Source organism: Cinclus cinclus, chromosome Z (assembly GCF_963662255.1).
Source record: "Cinclus cinclus chromosome Z, bCinCin1.1, whole genome shotgun sequence".
NCBI classification, from domain to species: Eukaryota; Metazoa; Chordata; class Aves; order Passeriformes; family Cinclidae; genus Cinclus; species Cinclus cinclus.
Window position 1 is genome coordinate 38,217,628 of NC_085084.1, and position 15,313 is coordinate 38,232,940.

The following is a 15,313-nucleotide window of genomic DNA, read 5'->3' on the forward strand; positions in this document are numbered from 1 at the left end:
TCCTACGGGAACTGAGGCCAAGATGAGGGATGGAAAGTTCTGCAGTTTGGATCTGTGTGAGCCAAGGGCTGTGTCAGCTGGGCACCCCGCACTAGGGAAGGAGCTGCCCAGACAGAGCTCCCTGGGGTCATGCTGCACACGAGGCTGGCAGGAGACACAGCCAGGGCAGGGGACCCAAAGTGGCCAAAGAGATATTCCTGACCATCCCACATGCTGCTCAGTATTTCAAGCTGGGTACCAGCAGGAGGAAGGATGTTTGGAGTGATGGCATTTGTCTTCTCAAGTCACTGTGAGGCTTGAGGGGTCCCTGATGTCCTGGAGATGTGAAACACCTGCCTCCCCTTGGGAAATGGGGAATGAGTTCAAAGGGGTTTCTTGGCCTATGCATGAGGCTTCTGCATTCCCTATGCAGCTCAATTGTTTTCTGCACCTGGCAATTTTCCAGCTTCTACCCTTCCAATTCTCTGCACAGGCCAGCCTGCTGGTGACCGGGCATTGAGTGAGAATGGCTGTGTGTGGCACTTGCTTGCTGCCTGGGCTTAAACCACAACATGGCAAATAGAGCAAAAGAGGTTGGAATGCAAGAGGAGGAGGGAGAAGGAAGCATCCACGTTTTGGAATGGCGGTGGTTTTTCTGTTTTCCTCAGCCTGCCTTCCCGTAGCTGCTCCAGCACGTGATCTATTTGGTCTCTGCCTCAAAACTTCAGTTTTTCTGGGACCAGCCCACTTGGGCGCACTGCTTTACTCCTTCCAGCACTTTGGGACTCGGCCCACAGCGATGATGCTGGTACCTTCTATTCTCTTTCTTTCTTTCTTTCTTTCTTTCTTTCTTTTTCTTTCTTACTTTCTTTCTTTCTTTCTTTCTTTCTCTCTTTCTTTCTTTCTCTCTTTCTTTCTTTCTTTCTTTCTTTCTTTCTTTCTTTCTTTCTTTCTTTCTTTCTTTCTTCCTTCCTTCCTTCCTTCCTTCCTTCCTTCCTTCCTTCCTTCTTTCCTCCCTTTCTTTCTTTCTTTCTTTCTTTTCCTTCCTTCCTTTCTTTCTTTCTTTTTTTCCTTCCTTTCTTCCTTCCTTCCCATCTGCAGCAGGCAGCTCCCTCTGAGGCACACGTTTGCCCAGGGAAGCTCCCTCAGGTGCACCTCAGATGGGCGAGTCTCCTTGGAAATGCCACAGCAGTGCAGCAGGAGGATGATGTGATTTTAGTGGATGTGTTGCTTAGCTTTCCATGTTTTCATCAATGTACCTTTTTAGGCCTGTGTCCCACCTTGTTCTGCAGCAAACAAGTGAGGAAGAAGGGCTCTGAAAGGCCTTCCTGAGGTTTTGTCCCACAGCTGGCACTGAAGGGGGGATTTCCATTGATGCTGCCTTTTAGAGCCCCACCTGCATCAAGCCTCATGATTTAACACAGGACAATGAGTGGCCAAAGGTGCTGTTCTCTTTTTTGGTTTCTCCTCACATCATCATGGTCCCTTCTCCGTGTTCAGCTTCTCAGCGTGGGCTACAAGGGCTTCCTGTGTTCTTGGTGTTACTCCCAGATGCCTTGAGCAACAGCTTATGGACTAGGCGGCCTTTTTGTGTTGCTTTGTAGCAGAGGAGAACTTTGCAGGTGCCTTTTGGCCTTAGCTGAAGTGAGAAGGTGTGCTTCTCTGCATGACTTCACAAGGCAGCCTAGAGCAGCTGCTATTGTGATGTCAGCGGCCGCATCCCAGCGCTGTCAAGGCAAAGTTGCTGTGCCCAGGCACGGGAGGCCTCAGTGGGCAGAGCAGCTCTTTGGCATGCTCCCTGCAGGTGCAACCTGCTGATCGACGAGGTCTCTGACAGCCAGCTGCACCCTGAGAGCTCTCGCAGGATTTTTGTTTGTCCCCACAAGTGCTGTCTGGTGCCGACTTGAGCAGCATAGCTCCCGCCATGGAGAGAGTGTGTGCTGCAGTTTGCACGGCTTTTACCGTGGCTTATTCTGGCTACTTTTTCACCCACCTGGCACGTAAGTAGGCGCTTCTATTCGGTGCAGCAGATGGAAGGCCAAAGGCCATGAAGAGGCCTTTTGTTGGGTAAAGCTGCTGTCAGCAGCTGCAGCTGACAAGGGGGTGTCTCTAGCCAGCGGGGCGTGGGCTGCATTTGTAATGTAGCCTGCTGGGCTTCTTCTCCCCACACGGCATGGCCTGTGGCAGTGGAGTCTGGAATCTCCTGCGTTTGCTGGCTCAAGAATGACAACTTCTAAGATGGGAAGACAGGGAGAGCTTAGAAGGAGCGCTTGGAAAAACTGCGCTGCTCTCCAGGACTGAGGGGAAGCCTCTTCTTGTCTGCATTCCCCCATCCCAGCACATGTGTGTGGGACTTGACAGTTCCTGTGTGCTGAAAGAGCCCTTCCCTCTGTGAGGAAATCACAGAATCAGCTTGGGAAAGGCCCTTGAAATAGACATTTCAGACAAGTTCCGGTATGCTGCTGGGCACAGGAGGTGCTGCTGTGCTGCGTCACATTAGAACTGCCACCATGGCTAAAGGGCTTGGGCTGAAGCATTATTGGGCAAAAGTTTTCAGCAAGCTCGTGGCAACTGACGCTTGCATCTCTTCAGAAAACTGAAATACAGGAAGGAGACGAGCTGTAGCTCCTGCTGGGTGGGGCAGGGCAGAAACAATGACTGTTTCAGAACTTGGACTTCATGGGCCTCAGGTTTCTGGGGCTTGAGTGGCCAAAAAGGACAAAAGACAGACACGAGGCAATCCTTTGTGCTGTTGTCTTGCTTGCTGTGTGACACGAGGCTTGCTGCTGGAGGCATGGAGTGAAAGCAATATGCTCTGGCTTTGGGTTGATTTTTGGTGGGTTTTCCCGGAGCGGGCAGTTTTCTCACAGCATGGGGTTCTTTTTCCTTTGTGTGTTGCAGGTCACATCGCCCGTGCCTGGAGAGAATCCAGCCCTTGGGTGAGTGGGAAAGGAGCCTTTGGCGTTGGTAGCATTGGACAGCTGTGGAGCAAGCTGTGAGCTGGGCCTGCTGCAGTCCAGTGCCAGCCTGCTTGGATGAATGAAAGTACAGTGCGGGCTCTCTGCAGCAGCAGCAGCAGCAATGTGTGGAGGATGTGTGTCTGTTTTGCCCAGTTCCATTTCAGAGCTTTTAAGCAGTGGAAAGTGGGGTTGCTCGTTGCTTGAATCCATGATGGAATTTCTCCTGTGCAAGAGAGCGCAGTCTGCTCTGATTGGTCCAATTAGCTGGAGGCTGAGCAACTTAGAATCCAGATGATTCCTCCTTAGTGCATCTGGGTTCTAGAGCTGAATATCAAGAAGGTTGCCTGTCCCTCCCGTTGCTGTCTGTCTGCAGAGCCCAAAAGCAACCTCAGAGCCTCCTGCAGCTGCGCATCTTCCTGAAGAAGAGGCCAAAGGGGAGGAAGATGCCCACCAAGCTGCAGCTGCTGCTACTGTGGGGCCTGAGCATCCAGCATCAGTAAGTGGCAGCTGGGAGTGGCCCTGTGGCTGGAGCAAAGGAGAGCTGGAAGTTTTTGATCAGACAGCACCTCCCCTGCGTAGTTGAAGATGCTGAGTCAGGCTGGAATCTTTCTGGCACTTGCAGAGTGTTTCACCCCTGGGAAAGGGGTGTGGAACTTGGACATTTAGGCATCCGTTCCCCACCACTCTGATAGGGGCTGTAAATTCCTCTTAGCAAGAGACAAGAGGTAGCATTAGGGTGTCTTGGGATGCTGCTGGGGTACAAGTGAGGCCCTTGGTGGCCAGTGGCTGTGCAGGCTCCCTATCTCTGGTGAGGAGAGCCGTGCAAAGATGCACTTGACAGCCTTGCAGGATATGGAGGAGCCACTGTCCCCTGGAGGGACCTGGCCCTGCTCATCAGCAGCTGTGGGGAGCTCAAGGAGCAGCTAAGCTGCAGCAGGGGCCTGTAGCTGAATATCTGTCAGGTTCTGAATGACAGGTTCTTTCCTGTCCCTCCCGCTGCTGTCTGTGCCCAGAGCCCAAGGGCAGCACCAGCCCCTGCTCTTGCTGAACGTGGAGTCAAGGAAGAGGCTGAAGAGGAGGAAGGTGCTAATGAACCTGTCCCTGCTGTCAGCCCACGGCCTGAGCAGCCAACATCAGTAAGCGCCTGCTTTGGTCAGCGGTGTCTTTGGGGTCATGTTGTGCATGGGGTAAAAGCAGCCTTTGGAATTTGCGCCTTGTGTGAGAGAAGGGGGCAGCAAAAGCCGAGAGGTGAAGAGCCCAGGATGTGGCCAGCAGCATCTTCCAAGGGGCTTGCATTTGAAATGGGATTGGAGGGGCATCTGTGGCAGGCGTGTTTCTGACCCAAATTTGTTTCTTGTCCCAGAGCTCCACTTCCTCTGGCCTGGCGCCGGCACGAGCTGCAGCTGCCGGCTCTGAAGAAGCCTCCTGTCCCCAAGCTGGAAAGTCAAGCGCGAGCAGCTCGTGCACCTGGAGCACAAGTAGTTCCTCGGGCAGCATGGAGCAGCTGCTTAGAGAGAGGACAGAGGACGAGTGCCTGGCCCTGCTGAGTATGTCCTTTGTGATGCCTGTGTGCTGGAGCAGTGCCCTGTGTGATCGTGTGTCAGCGTGAGCTGTCCCACCTGCAGTTCCTGCTGGGCTGAGTGTCGGCTGCTGCGGCCTCCACACAGGAGCTGTTGTTGTGCTTGGAGGTGCTGAAGGAACAGCGGGCTCTTGCTGCTGCCTCTGAGGGCAGCCTGGCGTGCTTTGGCTTTGCCTGAGCTTGCCTCAGTACAAAAGGCAAAAGAGAGATGGTTTGTGGCTGAGCAGGAGGCCGGGACCTTGTGAATGAGGCGGCTTCAGGGAGCTCCTGTGGGGCCCAGCTCCTGTGGGGCACAGCCAAGGTCATCTTCAGATCATAGCCTCTCCTGAAGGCTGAGGAACCTCACTGTTAAGGCCCATGGCAATAGGTTGCAACATCAGCTGCTGCTGCTGCTCTTGCAAGCCAGAAAGGCATTGTTTAGGTAAAGTGCTGCTTCAAGGCGGAGATCATGCCTCTGCTGGAAGCACTGGGCACTATTCTTCCGCTTCTGGAGCGGGCAGCTGTTGATACAAATTGATTGCAGAAGCCAAGGTGCCTTTGCTGCTTGCAAGGATGCCAGCTTTTGTTGAATGGCACAGAGTGTTCATGGCCAAGAACAGAAAGGTTTGGGTTTTATAGACCACACTCACTTGTCTTGGTCGTGGCCTTCTGATCTCTGTGTCCTTGGACTGTTTCTCCACGTGCTTAGATTTTAGTTTAGGCTTCTAGTTTAGTGCAGACCGTATGTGCTGCAGAGCTGCTTGTCCTGCTGCTGTTGTTTTGGTGGTGCTGCTGGTGGTGCTGGTGCGGCAATGGTGTTGTTGTTTGTCCAGTGAGGGAGTTGAAAGGGCCCAGTGTGCCAGAGAGTGGGGCTGCCTTGGTGATCTGCTGCAGGCTGGCATCTCAGTTTTGAAGTGAGCATCTTTCCTTTGGGTTTTTACAGGGATGCTGGTGAGCGAAGGAGATCCGGAGGCTAAATATACAGAACTGGAAATTATTGGCAAAGGGTGAGTGCAGCCACAGGTGCTTCTTCAAAGGGAGGGGCTGTGTACTTTGCTGCTGTCACCTGTCGCCGGAGTGATGTCAGGCAAGCTGCAAAGCTGTGCAGACGCTGCGCTGAGACGCTGCTATGTCTCAGTTTTGGTCAGCATTGATAGCTGTGGTCTGAAGGCATGGCAAAGACACCTGGATGCTGGAATGGTCCTTTCTGCAGCAAGGAGCAGCACCTGGCACATCTCCTGTCCCTCAAGTGTCTTTCCCCCTCTTGCCGCTTTTCTTGGGACAAATCATTTCTCTGTGTCCCAAAAGGATACAGGATCCGTGGCAATGAAAGGAGGAAAAACTTCATTGCCTCCAAGGTCAAGGTAGCAGCTGTGGGCTGTCAGGGAACAGCTCTCAGGAAGCTTTGTTCCAGCGTTTTGCTGAAAACAAGGTTCAGTGGTCACTATGACCACCTAGCTAGTCTAGAAGCCAAAAGCAGACACAAAAGCAGCAGCTCTCTTTTGTAGCTGAGGTGGCAAAAGCCAAAGCTTCAGGCCAGTGTCCAATGCCAATGCACTCTAGAGGAAAAGGCATCGAGTGCCTGAGGGGAGAGCCCTCGTGGGTCCCGTGGGGTTGCGGCCTTTCCTGCAAAGAAAGCACCAAGCTATTCCCTACTGAAAGCCAGCTCTGCTGACTGTCAGTGGGATTGATTTGCAACATTTCCTCTGGGAGGAGCCAAATGTAGAAGAAGTCCCCTGAAAAGTAGAGTGCTTCCTGTGTCTGCTGCACCCAAGAGAAGCAGCTGCCCATGGATCTGGAGCCAGAAGGCAGCTGTCTGAGGATCTTCTGCTTTGAGCACTTCTCCATTTGTGTGTGCAGCAGTGGAGACCTGTGCCTGCTCTGCCTGTGACTGCAGCTGTGGCTGGAGACTACTTTCCTTGTCAGCTGCAGAAAGGATGTGTGTTGAGAGGTTTTCTTCTGATGTCTGTGACATGGCTTCAGGCTTCTCAGAAGGCCTGTGTGGAGGTGCCTGAGTGTGGCACATCCACTGCAAGGAGAAGTGTGAGCAGGCCCAACGGCCATGTGTGTGTGTGTGTGTGTGTGTGTGTGTGTGTGTCTGGAAAAATCACAGACACGCACGGCCACAGAAAGAGAAAGGGGGAAAGGAGCCAGAGCAGAATGTGTCGCGGTGCATTTGCTGTTTGTCCCTGGCCTCTTTTTCCTCCTTGGGCCACAGTGTCTGGCTTCTGCAGGGACTAAAGGACTTCTCCTTTCTCTGCTGCTGTTTTGTTTCTAGGGGTTTCGGCACTGTGTGCACGGCAGTGGAGACTGCCACAGGAGAAGAGGTAAGTGTCAAGCGGTGCTGCAGCTTGTGCAGCTCTCGAGTGCCCTCCCCTGTGCTGTGAGCTGTGCCTGAGCTTTGGGTCGCCACTAGAGCTTTGCTGCAAAGGCAACTGAAGTGCAGAGCAGGGTCTGCCTGCCAAGCCCAGTGGGGACAGACTGTGTCCTTCTGAGCTGCCGCAAGCAATGCAAGGAGGCCAAGGGCTGTCTTTCTGAGGAGGACACGCTAGCTGGTTCTTAGTGGCAAGGCGGTGTCTTAGAGAATGGCGGTGCCCTTTGGGGCTTTGGCTCGCGGTTCCCGACTTCTCCTTTCGCGCTGTCAGCAAATCCATGGGAATTTTGATGGTAGTTCCTTAGGCACGTGCAGTGCTGCCCTTGGGAACTGTGCTTAGAGAGAGAGGTCTGCAAGGAGTCTCTCGAGGGCCTAAGCCCTGCTCAGAGCCTGGTGTGTATCGCTAGAGGATCAAGGCATGAGCTATTTCTTTTTAGAATCAGTCAGGAATTGCAAATGTCACTGGTGTGCTAGAAAGCATTTTAGCAGAACAAATGGAAAATTGCTGAAGTGAGGATGTGCTAGCCTTGTTTTTTTTTGATGTGTCCTTAATGATGTTCTCATCATGACAACAATTTTTCCATAAAATCTGTCGGTTTTTATTTCTCTGGGGGGTGTGGGGTGGGGTGGGGTGGGGGGGACGGTCAGGATGTTTGTAGGGCGGCATTTTATCTGTCATATCTGTAAGGGTTTGCCCTGTTGTTGTGCAGTGAAGAATGCCGGTGGCCACCGGAGTAATGATCAAGCCCCCTAGAAATGGCCAAGGTTTCCCAGGAGTTTTGCTCCATTTTTCCTAGGCCTAAGTTGTTTCCTGCTTGCAAGTGGTGCGTGAATTCAAAATGGGGATGATAAAGTGAGGCCCTGGGGGAAGAATGTGGGTGCAGCGAGGGTGGTTAGAGCTTTGAGCTGGAGAGTTGAGACTGTGTTTCTGCCAGGTTTGCAAGGCAAAGGGTTTCTGGCTGTGTGTCCTGGGAGTGGCGACCAAGGAAGCAGTGTAAAGGGCTCTTGCAAGCTCAGCTTCCGGTTCCTCTGATGTCCAGTCCCAAGGCATTTTGGCACAGAGCAGCTGTATCATCCCAAAATCACAGTGTCCCTGTTGGCCTTGTGTTCCTGTGCCATCGACTTCTTTGATCCATGGTTTGCATGTCGTTTTAGGTGGCCATAAAGAAAATCAGTCTGTTGCAAGTGAAGAGCAACGAACTGTGCGTGAATGAAATCCAGGTCATGCGGGACAATAAGAACGCCAATGTGGTGAACTATGTAGACAGGTGAGTGGTTCTGCTCTTCTGCCGTGAAGGGTCACTGACGTGCTGCAAGCCAGAGGTTCAAGCACTCCTTTGGTTGCTGGCAGAGGGTGGAGCTATGTTAATTCCTTCCCCTTTCTGGGCTGATCCACAGCATCTTGGAGGAGTTTGCATGGGGGCTGCATTTATCTTTTGCGGCATATCTAGTTTGAAGTGCACTTTCAAAGAGCAGGTCTCGGCCCAATTTTACTGCGTCAGCAGCCTCCAAGTTCCTGCCCTCCGTGCCCATTGTCCTGTTGGGTTTGGTGTTTGATTTTTCCCCCAAGGTTCTTGAGTTCTGACAAAGCACTGGAGATGGTATTTCCCATGGCCTGTTGCACAGCTGTGCATACCAAGCAGTCTTTTCTACTGCACAGAGTTCAAGCCCTGTAGAGCCTTGTGAATGCCTATTCCCTTCGTCCTGTCTTCCTCGGAGAGAGACACGGACAAAAGGGTCCATCAGGTCACGCAAGCGCACGCATTCACCTGCAGGTGGTTGTTTCCTCCTTTCAGCTACCTGGTGCACGAGGAACTCTGGCTCGTGATGGAATACATGGACGGAGGGTCTTTGCACGATGTCATTAGGGAGATCCAAATTGCAGAAGGAGAGATAGCAGCTGTGTCCCGCGAGGTAAGGGATTGCGTTGGTGCTTGCCATGGCTTGGGTGGAATGGGTGGGAAGGGGAGGATTGATTTCATCTTCCAAGCTTCCTTTCTGCCTATCTCTTGTGACTGGCAGAGCAGGGGCAAGTGCATCTGGAGGGCCTGCCAAGGTGCGGGCCCTTCTTCTAGTGCGTTTGTTTGCGTTGGCCTCTGCAAACACTTGCCTGCTGCCTGTGTGTGCTGCATTCCTTCCCTGTAAGAGCAGCCGTGCTGGTGGCACAGTGTCAACCGAGTGGCAAAGACAAAGAGACACTCACAGGACTCTGCCAGAGCTCAGCCTCCAAGGAGAGCTTTGCACCCAAAGGGGCATTTGCAAAGGCATTTGCTGTCATCTGGCTGGAGAGAGCACAGGCACTGCAGCGGTGCTCCTTCAGTCTGTGTTTGCAGGGCACTGGCCAGAAAAAGCATCGTCCTTTCTCTTTCAAAGCGAATACACCCTCTCTTAGAAAGGCCCTGCTGTCGTCATGTTGCAGCAGCAAGCTCTTGCCCTCCCCTCAGCCTTGCCTGCCATGGCTCGGCGTCCCCCAGCAAGTCAGTCTTGCAGATGTGCCACTGCACTGCATGAGGGACGAAGTCAGATCTCCTGTTTGTTTTTCCTCCCTCAGTGCCTGCAAGGCCTGGATTTCCTTCACTGCAAGCAAGTGATCCACCGAGACATCAAAAGCCACAACATTCTCCTGGGCTTGGATGGATCTGTCAAGCTGGGTGGGTGTTGTTAAGGGCAGGCCCAGCCGTGGTGGGCTGTGGGCTGGGGGTGCATTTGAGTGACTTCCAGTTGCCCAAGAGTGGTGCCCGTGGCAGTGCAGGCTGCCCTGCTGCAAGCGCAGAGCACAGCCACAAGGTGCAGGGCGGTGTGGCTGGGAAGAAGGTGTCAGGAGGGGCTTTGGGCTGTGTGTGCCCTCACGCAAGCAAGGCAGTTTCAGTCTGGAGCTTCAGGGAACTAAAAGCCACTGTGTGAAACGGGGGGCTTTTGCTAAGTGGCCCATCTGCTATTTCCTCAGCTGCAGCTGTTAGGAATGCCAGCATGCCATTCCCGTTTGCATTCCCTTTGGATTCCACACTGCCTTCTTGGGCACTGGGAGAGTGGGGACTTCTTCTCTTTGCTTTCCTACTTCACGCTGGCTTGATCCGAGTGTGTTTTTTCTCCTCAGCTGATTTTGGCCTCGCTGCTCAGCTCACGGCTGAGCAGAGCAAACGCAGATCGGCTGTCGGGACTACTTACTGGATGGCGCCTGAAATTTTCACCAGGAAGCCCTACGGCCCCAAAGTGGACATCTGGTCCTTTGGCATCGTGGGGATGGAGATGGTGGAAGGAGCTCCTCCTTACCTGATGGAAACCTCCCGCATGGTGCGCTGCAACTTCTCTCAGATGCTCCTGTCCCTCTAAGAAAATCTGCCCCCGTTCTTCTGCCTGCCAAGCTTGGTAACACCTGAAGACCATAGCTCCCGGGCTGCATAGTCTCTTGTGCTTCTTGCCCTGTATTATTCCCCTTGCCCTTGAATTAGGAACGGCCCAAAGTACGCTGATGCCATTTGCTTGCTGGCAGCTTTGCCTAAGGGAGCAGTGAGCAGCGCAAAGCTGCATGTTACGGTAGAATCCTTGTGAAGAATAGAGTTAGACCAAAGTCCCTCTTCCAAAGCGGCAGTAGAGCTGGTGTCAGTCCTCGGAGAAGCCGAGTGTGCTTTTGCTGATGGATTTGCTCCTGATTCCCAATCAGCCCATGAAATCAGGGCTGAAGGCAGGAGCCTTTGCACATTGGACTGGCTGTGGTTGCCTCTGGCTTTGGGTTCAGTTGGTTGGGGTGGGAAAGGCATGTCACAGCCTCTGGTGGGGAAGAAAGGGCCACTTGTGAGAGTGCAGCTTGGCCAGCGGGGTGTGGGTGAGCAGTTTTGGGTGCGAAGGAGACAGGTGGAGTGTGGCGTTGCCTTCTTCTCTAGGCTCGACAGCTGATCAGCACCGGGGGCACCCCGAAGCTGCAGAAGCCCAGGCAGCAGTCGGCTTGGTTGCGAGACTTTCTGCACTGCTGCCTGGAGACAGACGAGGACAGGCGCTGGTCTGCCCAGGAACTTCTGCAGGTAAAAGGCAGAGCAGCTACAGGCTGTGCCAGCTACCCACTGCCAGGGGCTCCTCCTCTGCTCAAGTCCAAGGCGTCAGGTGGGCCCCGCTCCTAAGAATCTCCATTCTGGGGGCTTTCCAAAGGAAAAACAAGGAGAATCCCGGCCTGCCATGGCTTGGAAGGAGCCTTGCAATGACAATTAGACTAAGTCTCCTTAAGCTGCAGACCTCTGGCTTCATGCATTTGTGGAATTGGAAGCCATGTTTGCCTGTGGCAGGAAAGTCCTGGACAGGGAGACAGAGGTGCACAGACTGCCCTCGTTTCTCTGTGTCTCTGGTAGCCAGAGAAAGGCTGCTTCAGCCTGTGAGGAAAGCAGAAGTTCATTTGTTCTTTTTCTCTTTGGGCAGCATCCGTTTGTAACTTCAGCCAAGCCGACCTCCAGCCTGACGCCTCTGATCATGGCAGCGCAGCAGTTTATGGCTGACAGAAGATTCTAGCCGTGCAAGAGGCCGTTGTTGTTTGTTGTTCTTTTGAGTTTGTAGGTTGGAAGGAGTAGTTTGTAGTTTGTAGTTTGTAGATAGTTTAGACTGATAGTCAAAATAAATACTGTAAAACCATCACTGTGTTGGAAGCTTCCCTTCCTTCTGTGAATAAGCTGTAAATTTGAGTCTGAATGGTCAGGTGTTTCTAAAGCATGGGAAGATAGAGGGATGGGGTTTGGGAGTCAGTTTGGAAGTGGGCGGAGGTCTTCCTCCAGAACAAACCTCCTTGTGGAGATACAGGCTTTTAGCTGTGAATAGAGGAGCAGAAGAGGGCAAAACAGAGCAGAGCAGGGGTGTCACTGCTGGGGACGCCGCTGTGGCCGTGGTTGTGTGGCAGCTGCTGGGAAAGTTTGGGAGTGTCTGTGCTGCCCTGGGCAGAGAGGAAGGCAGCCAGGCTTCTCCACAGGCTCAGGCGCAGGTGAGTGTCCAGCAGGAACATGCGTTCTCCTACGGGAACTGAGGCCAAGATGAGGGATGAAAAGTTCTGCAGTTTGGATCTGTGAGAGCCAAGGGCTGTGTCAGCTGGGCACCCCGCACTAGGGAAGGAGCTGCCCAGACAGAGCTCCCTGGGGTCATGGTGCACACGAGGCTGGCAGGAGACACAGCCAGGGCAGGGGACCCAAAGTGGCCAAAGAGATATTCCTGACCATCCCACATGCTGCTCAGTATTTCAAGCTGGGTGCCTGCAGGAGGAAGGATGTTTGGAGTGATGGCATTTGTCTTCTCAAGTCACTGTGAGGCTTGAGGGGTCCCTGATGTCCTGGAGATGTGAAACACCTGCCTCCCCTTGTGTGCTGGTTTTACCCTGGCGGGCGGGCCCACTAGCAAGTTTTTCCCCATGAGAACTTCCTCTGTGGATTGATGGGACCAATTGGAGGCTGGTTTAGTTGTTGACAGCCTGAGAAAAGAATTGGAAAAGTCGGTTTGCTCCGTGCATCACATTTGAAGCAGGTAAGCCCCGGGAACGCTCTCTTGCATTTTTGGCCTCTTAAGGTGTGGCATTGGCCTAGCACCGGTCCCTTCTAGTATGGGGCCCGGGCCAGGCACAGGGCCAAGCTCCAGAGGCTGCCGGGCCCCATCTTTAAGCAGGGGCCCCAGTGGTCAAGAGGAGGAGAGGCCCATTGCTGGGATCCTCGCCTTTTCCCGGTGCGGCTGTGGCTCGGCGGGGCCCTGCCCTGCCCCGGCTCGGAGCAGCCCTGGGGTGGCCGAGCCCGCCCGGCCGCCCTCACGGCCTGGGGGGAGGCAGCTGGGCCCCGTTTGGGAGAGCCCCCCACGGCTTTGTGTGCTGGGCAAGGCAGAGGGAGAACCCCCGGCCTGCAGCTGGAGCCGGGTGCAGTGAGAGCCGGAAGAAAGCCATGGAGCCAGAGCCTTGGCACCCATTTCTCCTCTGGCTGGACTTTGCAGTTTTCGTCCTGCCCCTCCAGCGTGGCCTGGGCGGCCTGAGCTCCTGACACAGCTGCCGCATGGCCGGGCCCATCTCCTGCAACTTCTGTGGGAGATTTTAAGTTTTTTTCCAATGCTCAGATAAGACTTACCGCCTTTCATCTTCCCGTGGGTGAGAGGAAGAAGAACAGAAAAGATACACCAAAGTCAATGAAGTCAAAGCTAAGTTTCTAAATGGAAGGAGAATGAAGAGACTCCATGAAGGTGGGCTGAAATATCTTTTTTGTAAGTTATAGGGGTGGACTGTGCTTCACAAACATTTTCTTTAAACCATGGAAAAAAAGAGAGACCTGGGGTGGTGGGGGGGTGGAGCAAGGTGTAAAGGGTTTGAAGAATCCTTTGCCCTGAGGAAAAGAGGGGGATCTCTGTTCCTGGGAATAATATATAAACAGAGAGAGAAGTGAGCTAAAGAGAACTTTTGCCTTGGAGTAGCTCATCCTTACAAGTAATACCCCATGACTTTTTACCATGGCCCGCAACTCAGTTGTGAACAGACTGTGAAGTGGGAGGAGTTTCCTGACAGCAGATCCCGGGCAGCTGTGAATCCTGAGCAAGTGGAGTCAAAAGAGAACTGGCAATTTCCTCTCTTAGTAAAAGATCCTTATAGCTAAAGAAAAAGAAACTCCTCTCCCTAAAGTGAACTGGAAAAGATAATTTACGGAAGAAATTGACGGAAGTGTCTCTGCATGTTGTTAAGCTGTAACAAAGGGGGAAAGAAGAGCTGGTCTGAAAATCTGCTCTGAATTTATTATTCTTATTCTTTGTGTAGTTAATAAAGTCTTTTTCTTTATTCCCTTTGTAAGTGTTTGGCCTGCTTTACTTTTACTCCTAATTCTAGTTCACCACAAAAGGTAACGATATTAAAATTGGCAAACCTTAAACTATTACATTATTGGTACATTGGCCCGGAAACAAACAAACAAACAAACGAAACCATTACACCTTGGGAAATGGGAAATGAGCTCTTTGCTCATTCGCTTGTGGGAAATGCAAAGCCCAGAGAGCTCTCCGGGCCTTGTGCATCCAGGCTCAGAGGTAGAGATGGATACAATGTTTAACCTGAGACTTTAGGGAAGGCCTTTAGAATTACAAGCTAAAAAGTGAAGCAGACAGGAAAGAGGAATACAGGTTTGCACTTGAAATGGAAATATGTTTTAAGCAAAGGGAAAGATGTGTTATGCAAGCCAGGCAATACGTTAAGTAAGGTTGCAAAAGGTTTTCAAACGTAGCAATAGAACTTGTTCTAAAGTTAGTGAAAAGATGAAGATGCAGCAATGTGAATTTAGAAATGCTGTATGATTGGTTGAAAAATGATGCATTGTGGCAAGGCTGCAGAAAGTAAGGAATTAATGATTGCTATGAAAAGATGTTCACAAGTTTTGCAGAAGTATGTGACTAGTGAAAAAACGAACATAAGGCATCGGAATGAAGAAGGGAAAGGCTTCTGATACTATGGCACTGGATGTAACACCTTTAATGCCTCACCTTTCTATGAGATTGATGCCATAAGGCTAGAAAGCACTTTTTATCCAGTCTCTCAGTTGCCCCATTTCTCCTAACATTATTTTTCCGATATGGTGGGAACACGAGTTCTGCTACGGGAACTGAGGCCAAGATGAGGGATGAAAAGTTCTGCAGTTTGGATCTGTGTGAGCCAAGGGCTGTGTCAGCTGGGCACCCCGCACTAGGGAAGGAGCTGCCCAGACAGAGCTCCCTGGGGTCATGCTGCACACGAGGCTGGCAGGAGACACAGCCAGGGCAGGGGACCCAAAGTGGCCAAAGAGATATTCCTGACCATCCCACATGCTGCTCAGTATTTCAAGCTGGGTACCAGCAGGAGGAAGGATGTTTGGAGTGATGGCATTTGTCTTCTCAAGTCACTGTGAGGCTTGAGGGGTCCCTGATGTCCTGGAGATGTGAAACACCTGCCTCCACTTGGGAAATGGGGAATGAGTTCAAAGGGGTTTCTTGGCCTATGCATGAGGCTTCTGCATTCCCTATGCAGCTCAATTGTTTTCTGCACCTGGCAATTTTCCAGCTTCTACCCTTCCAATTCTCTGCACAGGCCAGCCTGCTGGTGACCGGGCATCGAGTGAGAATGGCTGTGTGTGGCACTTGCTTGCTGCCTGGGCTTATACCACAACATGGCAAATACAGCAAAAGAGGTTGGAATGCAAGAGGAGGAGGGAGAAGGAAGCATCCACGTTTTGGAATGGCGGTGGTTTTTCTGTTTTCCTCAGCCTGCCTTCCCGTAGCTGCTCCAGCACGTGATCTATTTGGTCTCTGCCTCAAAACTTCAGTTTTTCTGGGACCAGCCCACTTGGGCACACTGCTTTACTCCTTCCAGCACTTTGGGACTCGGCCCACAGCGATGATGCTGGTACCTTCTATTCTCTTTCTTTCTTTCTTTGTTTTTCTTTCTTTCTCTCTTTCTTTCTTTCTTTCTCTCTTTCT

At 52.3% G+C, this 15,313-nt stretch overlaps 1 protein-coding gene across 1 annotated transcript; it reads left to right on the forward strand.

Annotated features, from left to right (window-relative positions):
* Window positions 1-1,903: 1,903 nt before the first annotated feature.
* On the forward strand, window positions 1,904-11,371 carry LOC134056955 (serine/threonine-protein kinase PAK 3-like). Its single transcript, XM_062513916.1, has 11 exons — window positions 1,904-1,979; window positions 2,881-2,974; window positions 4,303-4,382; window positions 5,441-5,504; window positions 6,776-6,824; window positions 8,027-8,139; window positions 8,668-8,785; window positions 9,423-9,522; window positions 9,969-10,165; window positions 10,756-10,893; window positions 11,282-11,371. Exons 1-11 carry the CDS (start codon window positions 1,904-1,906, stop codon window positions 11,369-11,371), a joined length of 1,119 nt encoding a protein of 372 aa, XP_062369900.1.
* The last annotated feature ends 3,942 nt before the right edge of the window (window positions 11,372-15,313 follow it).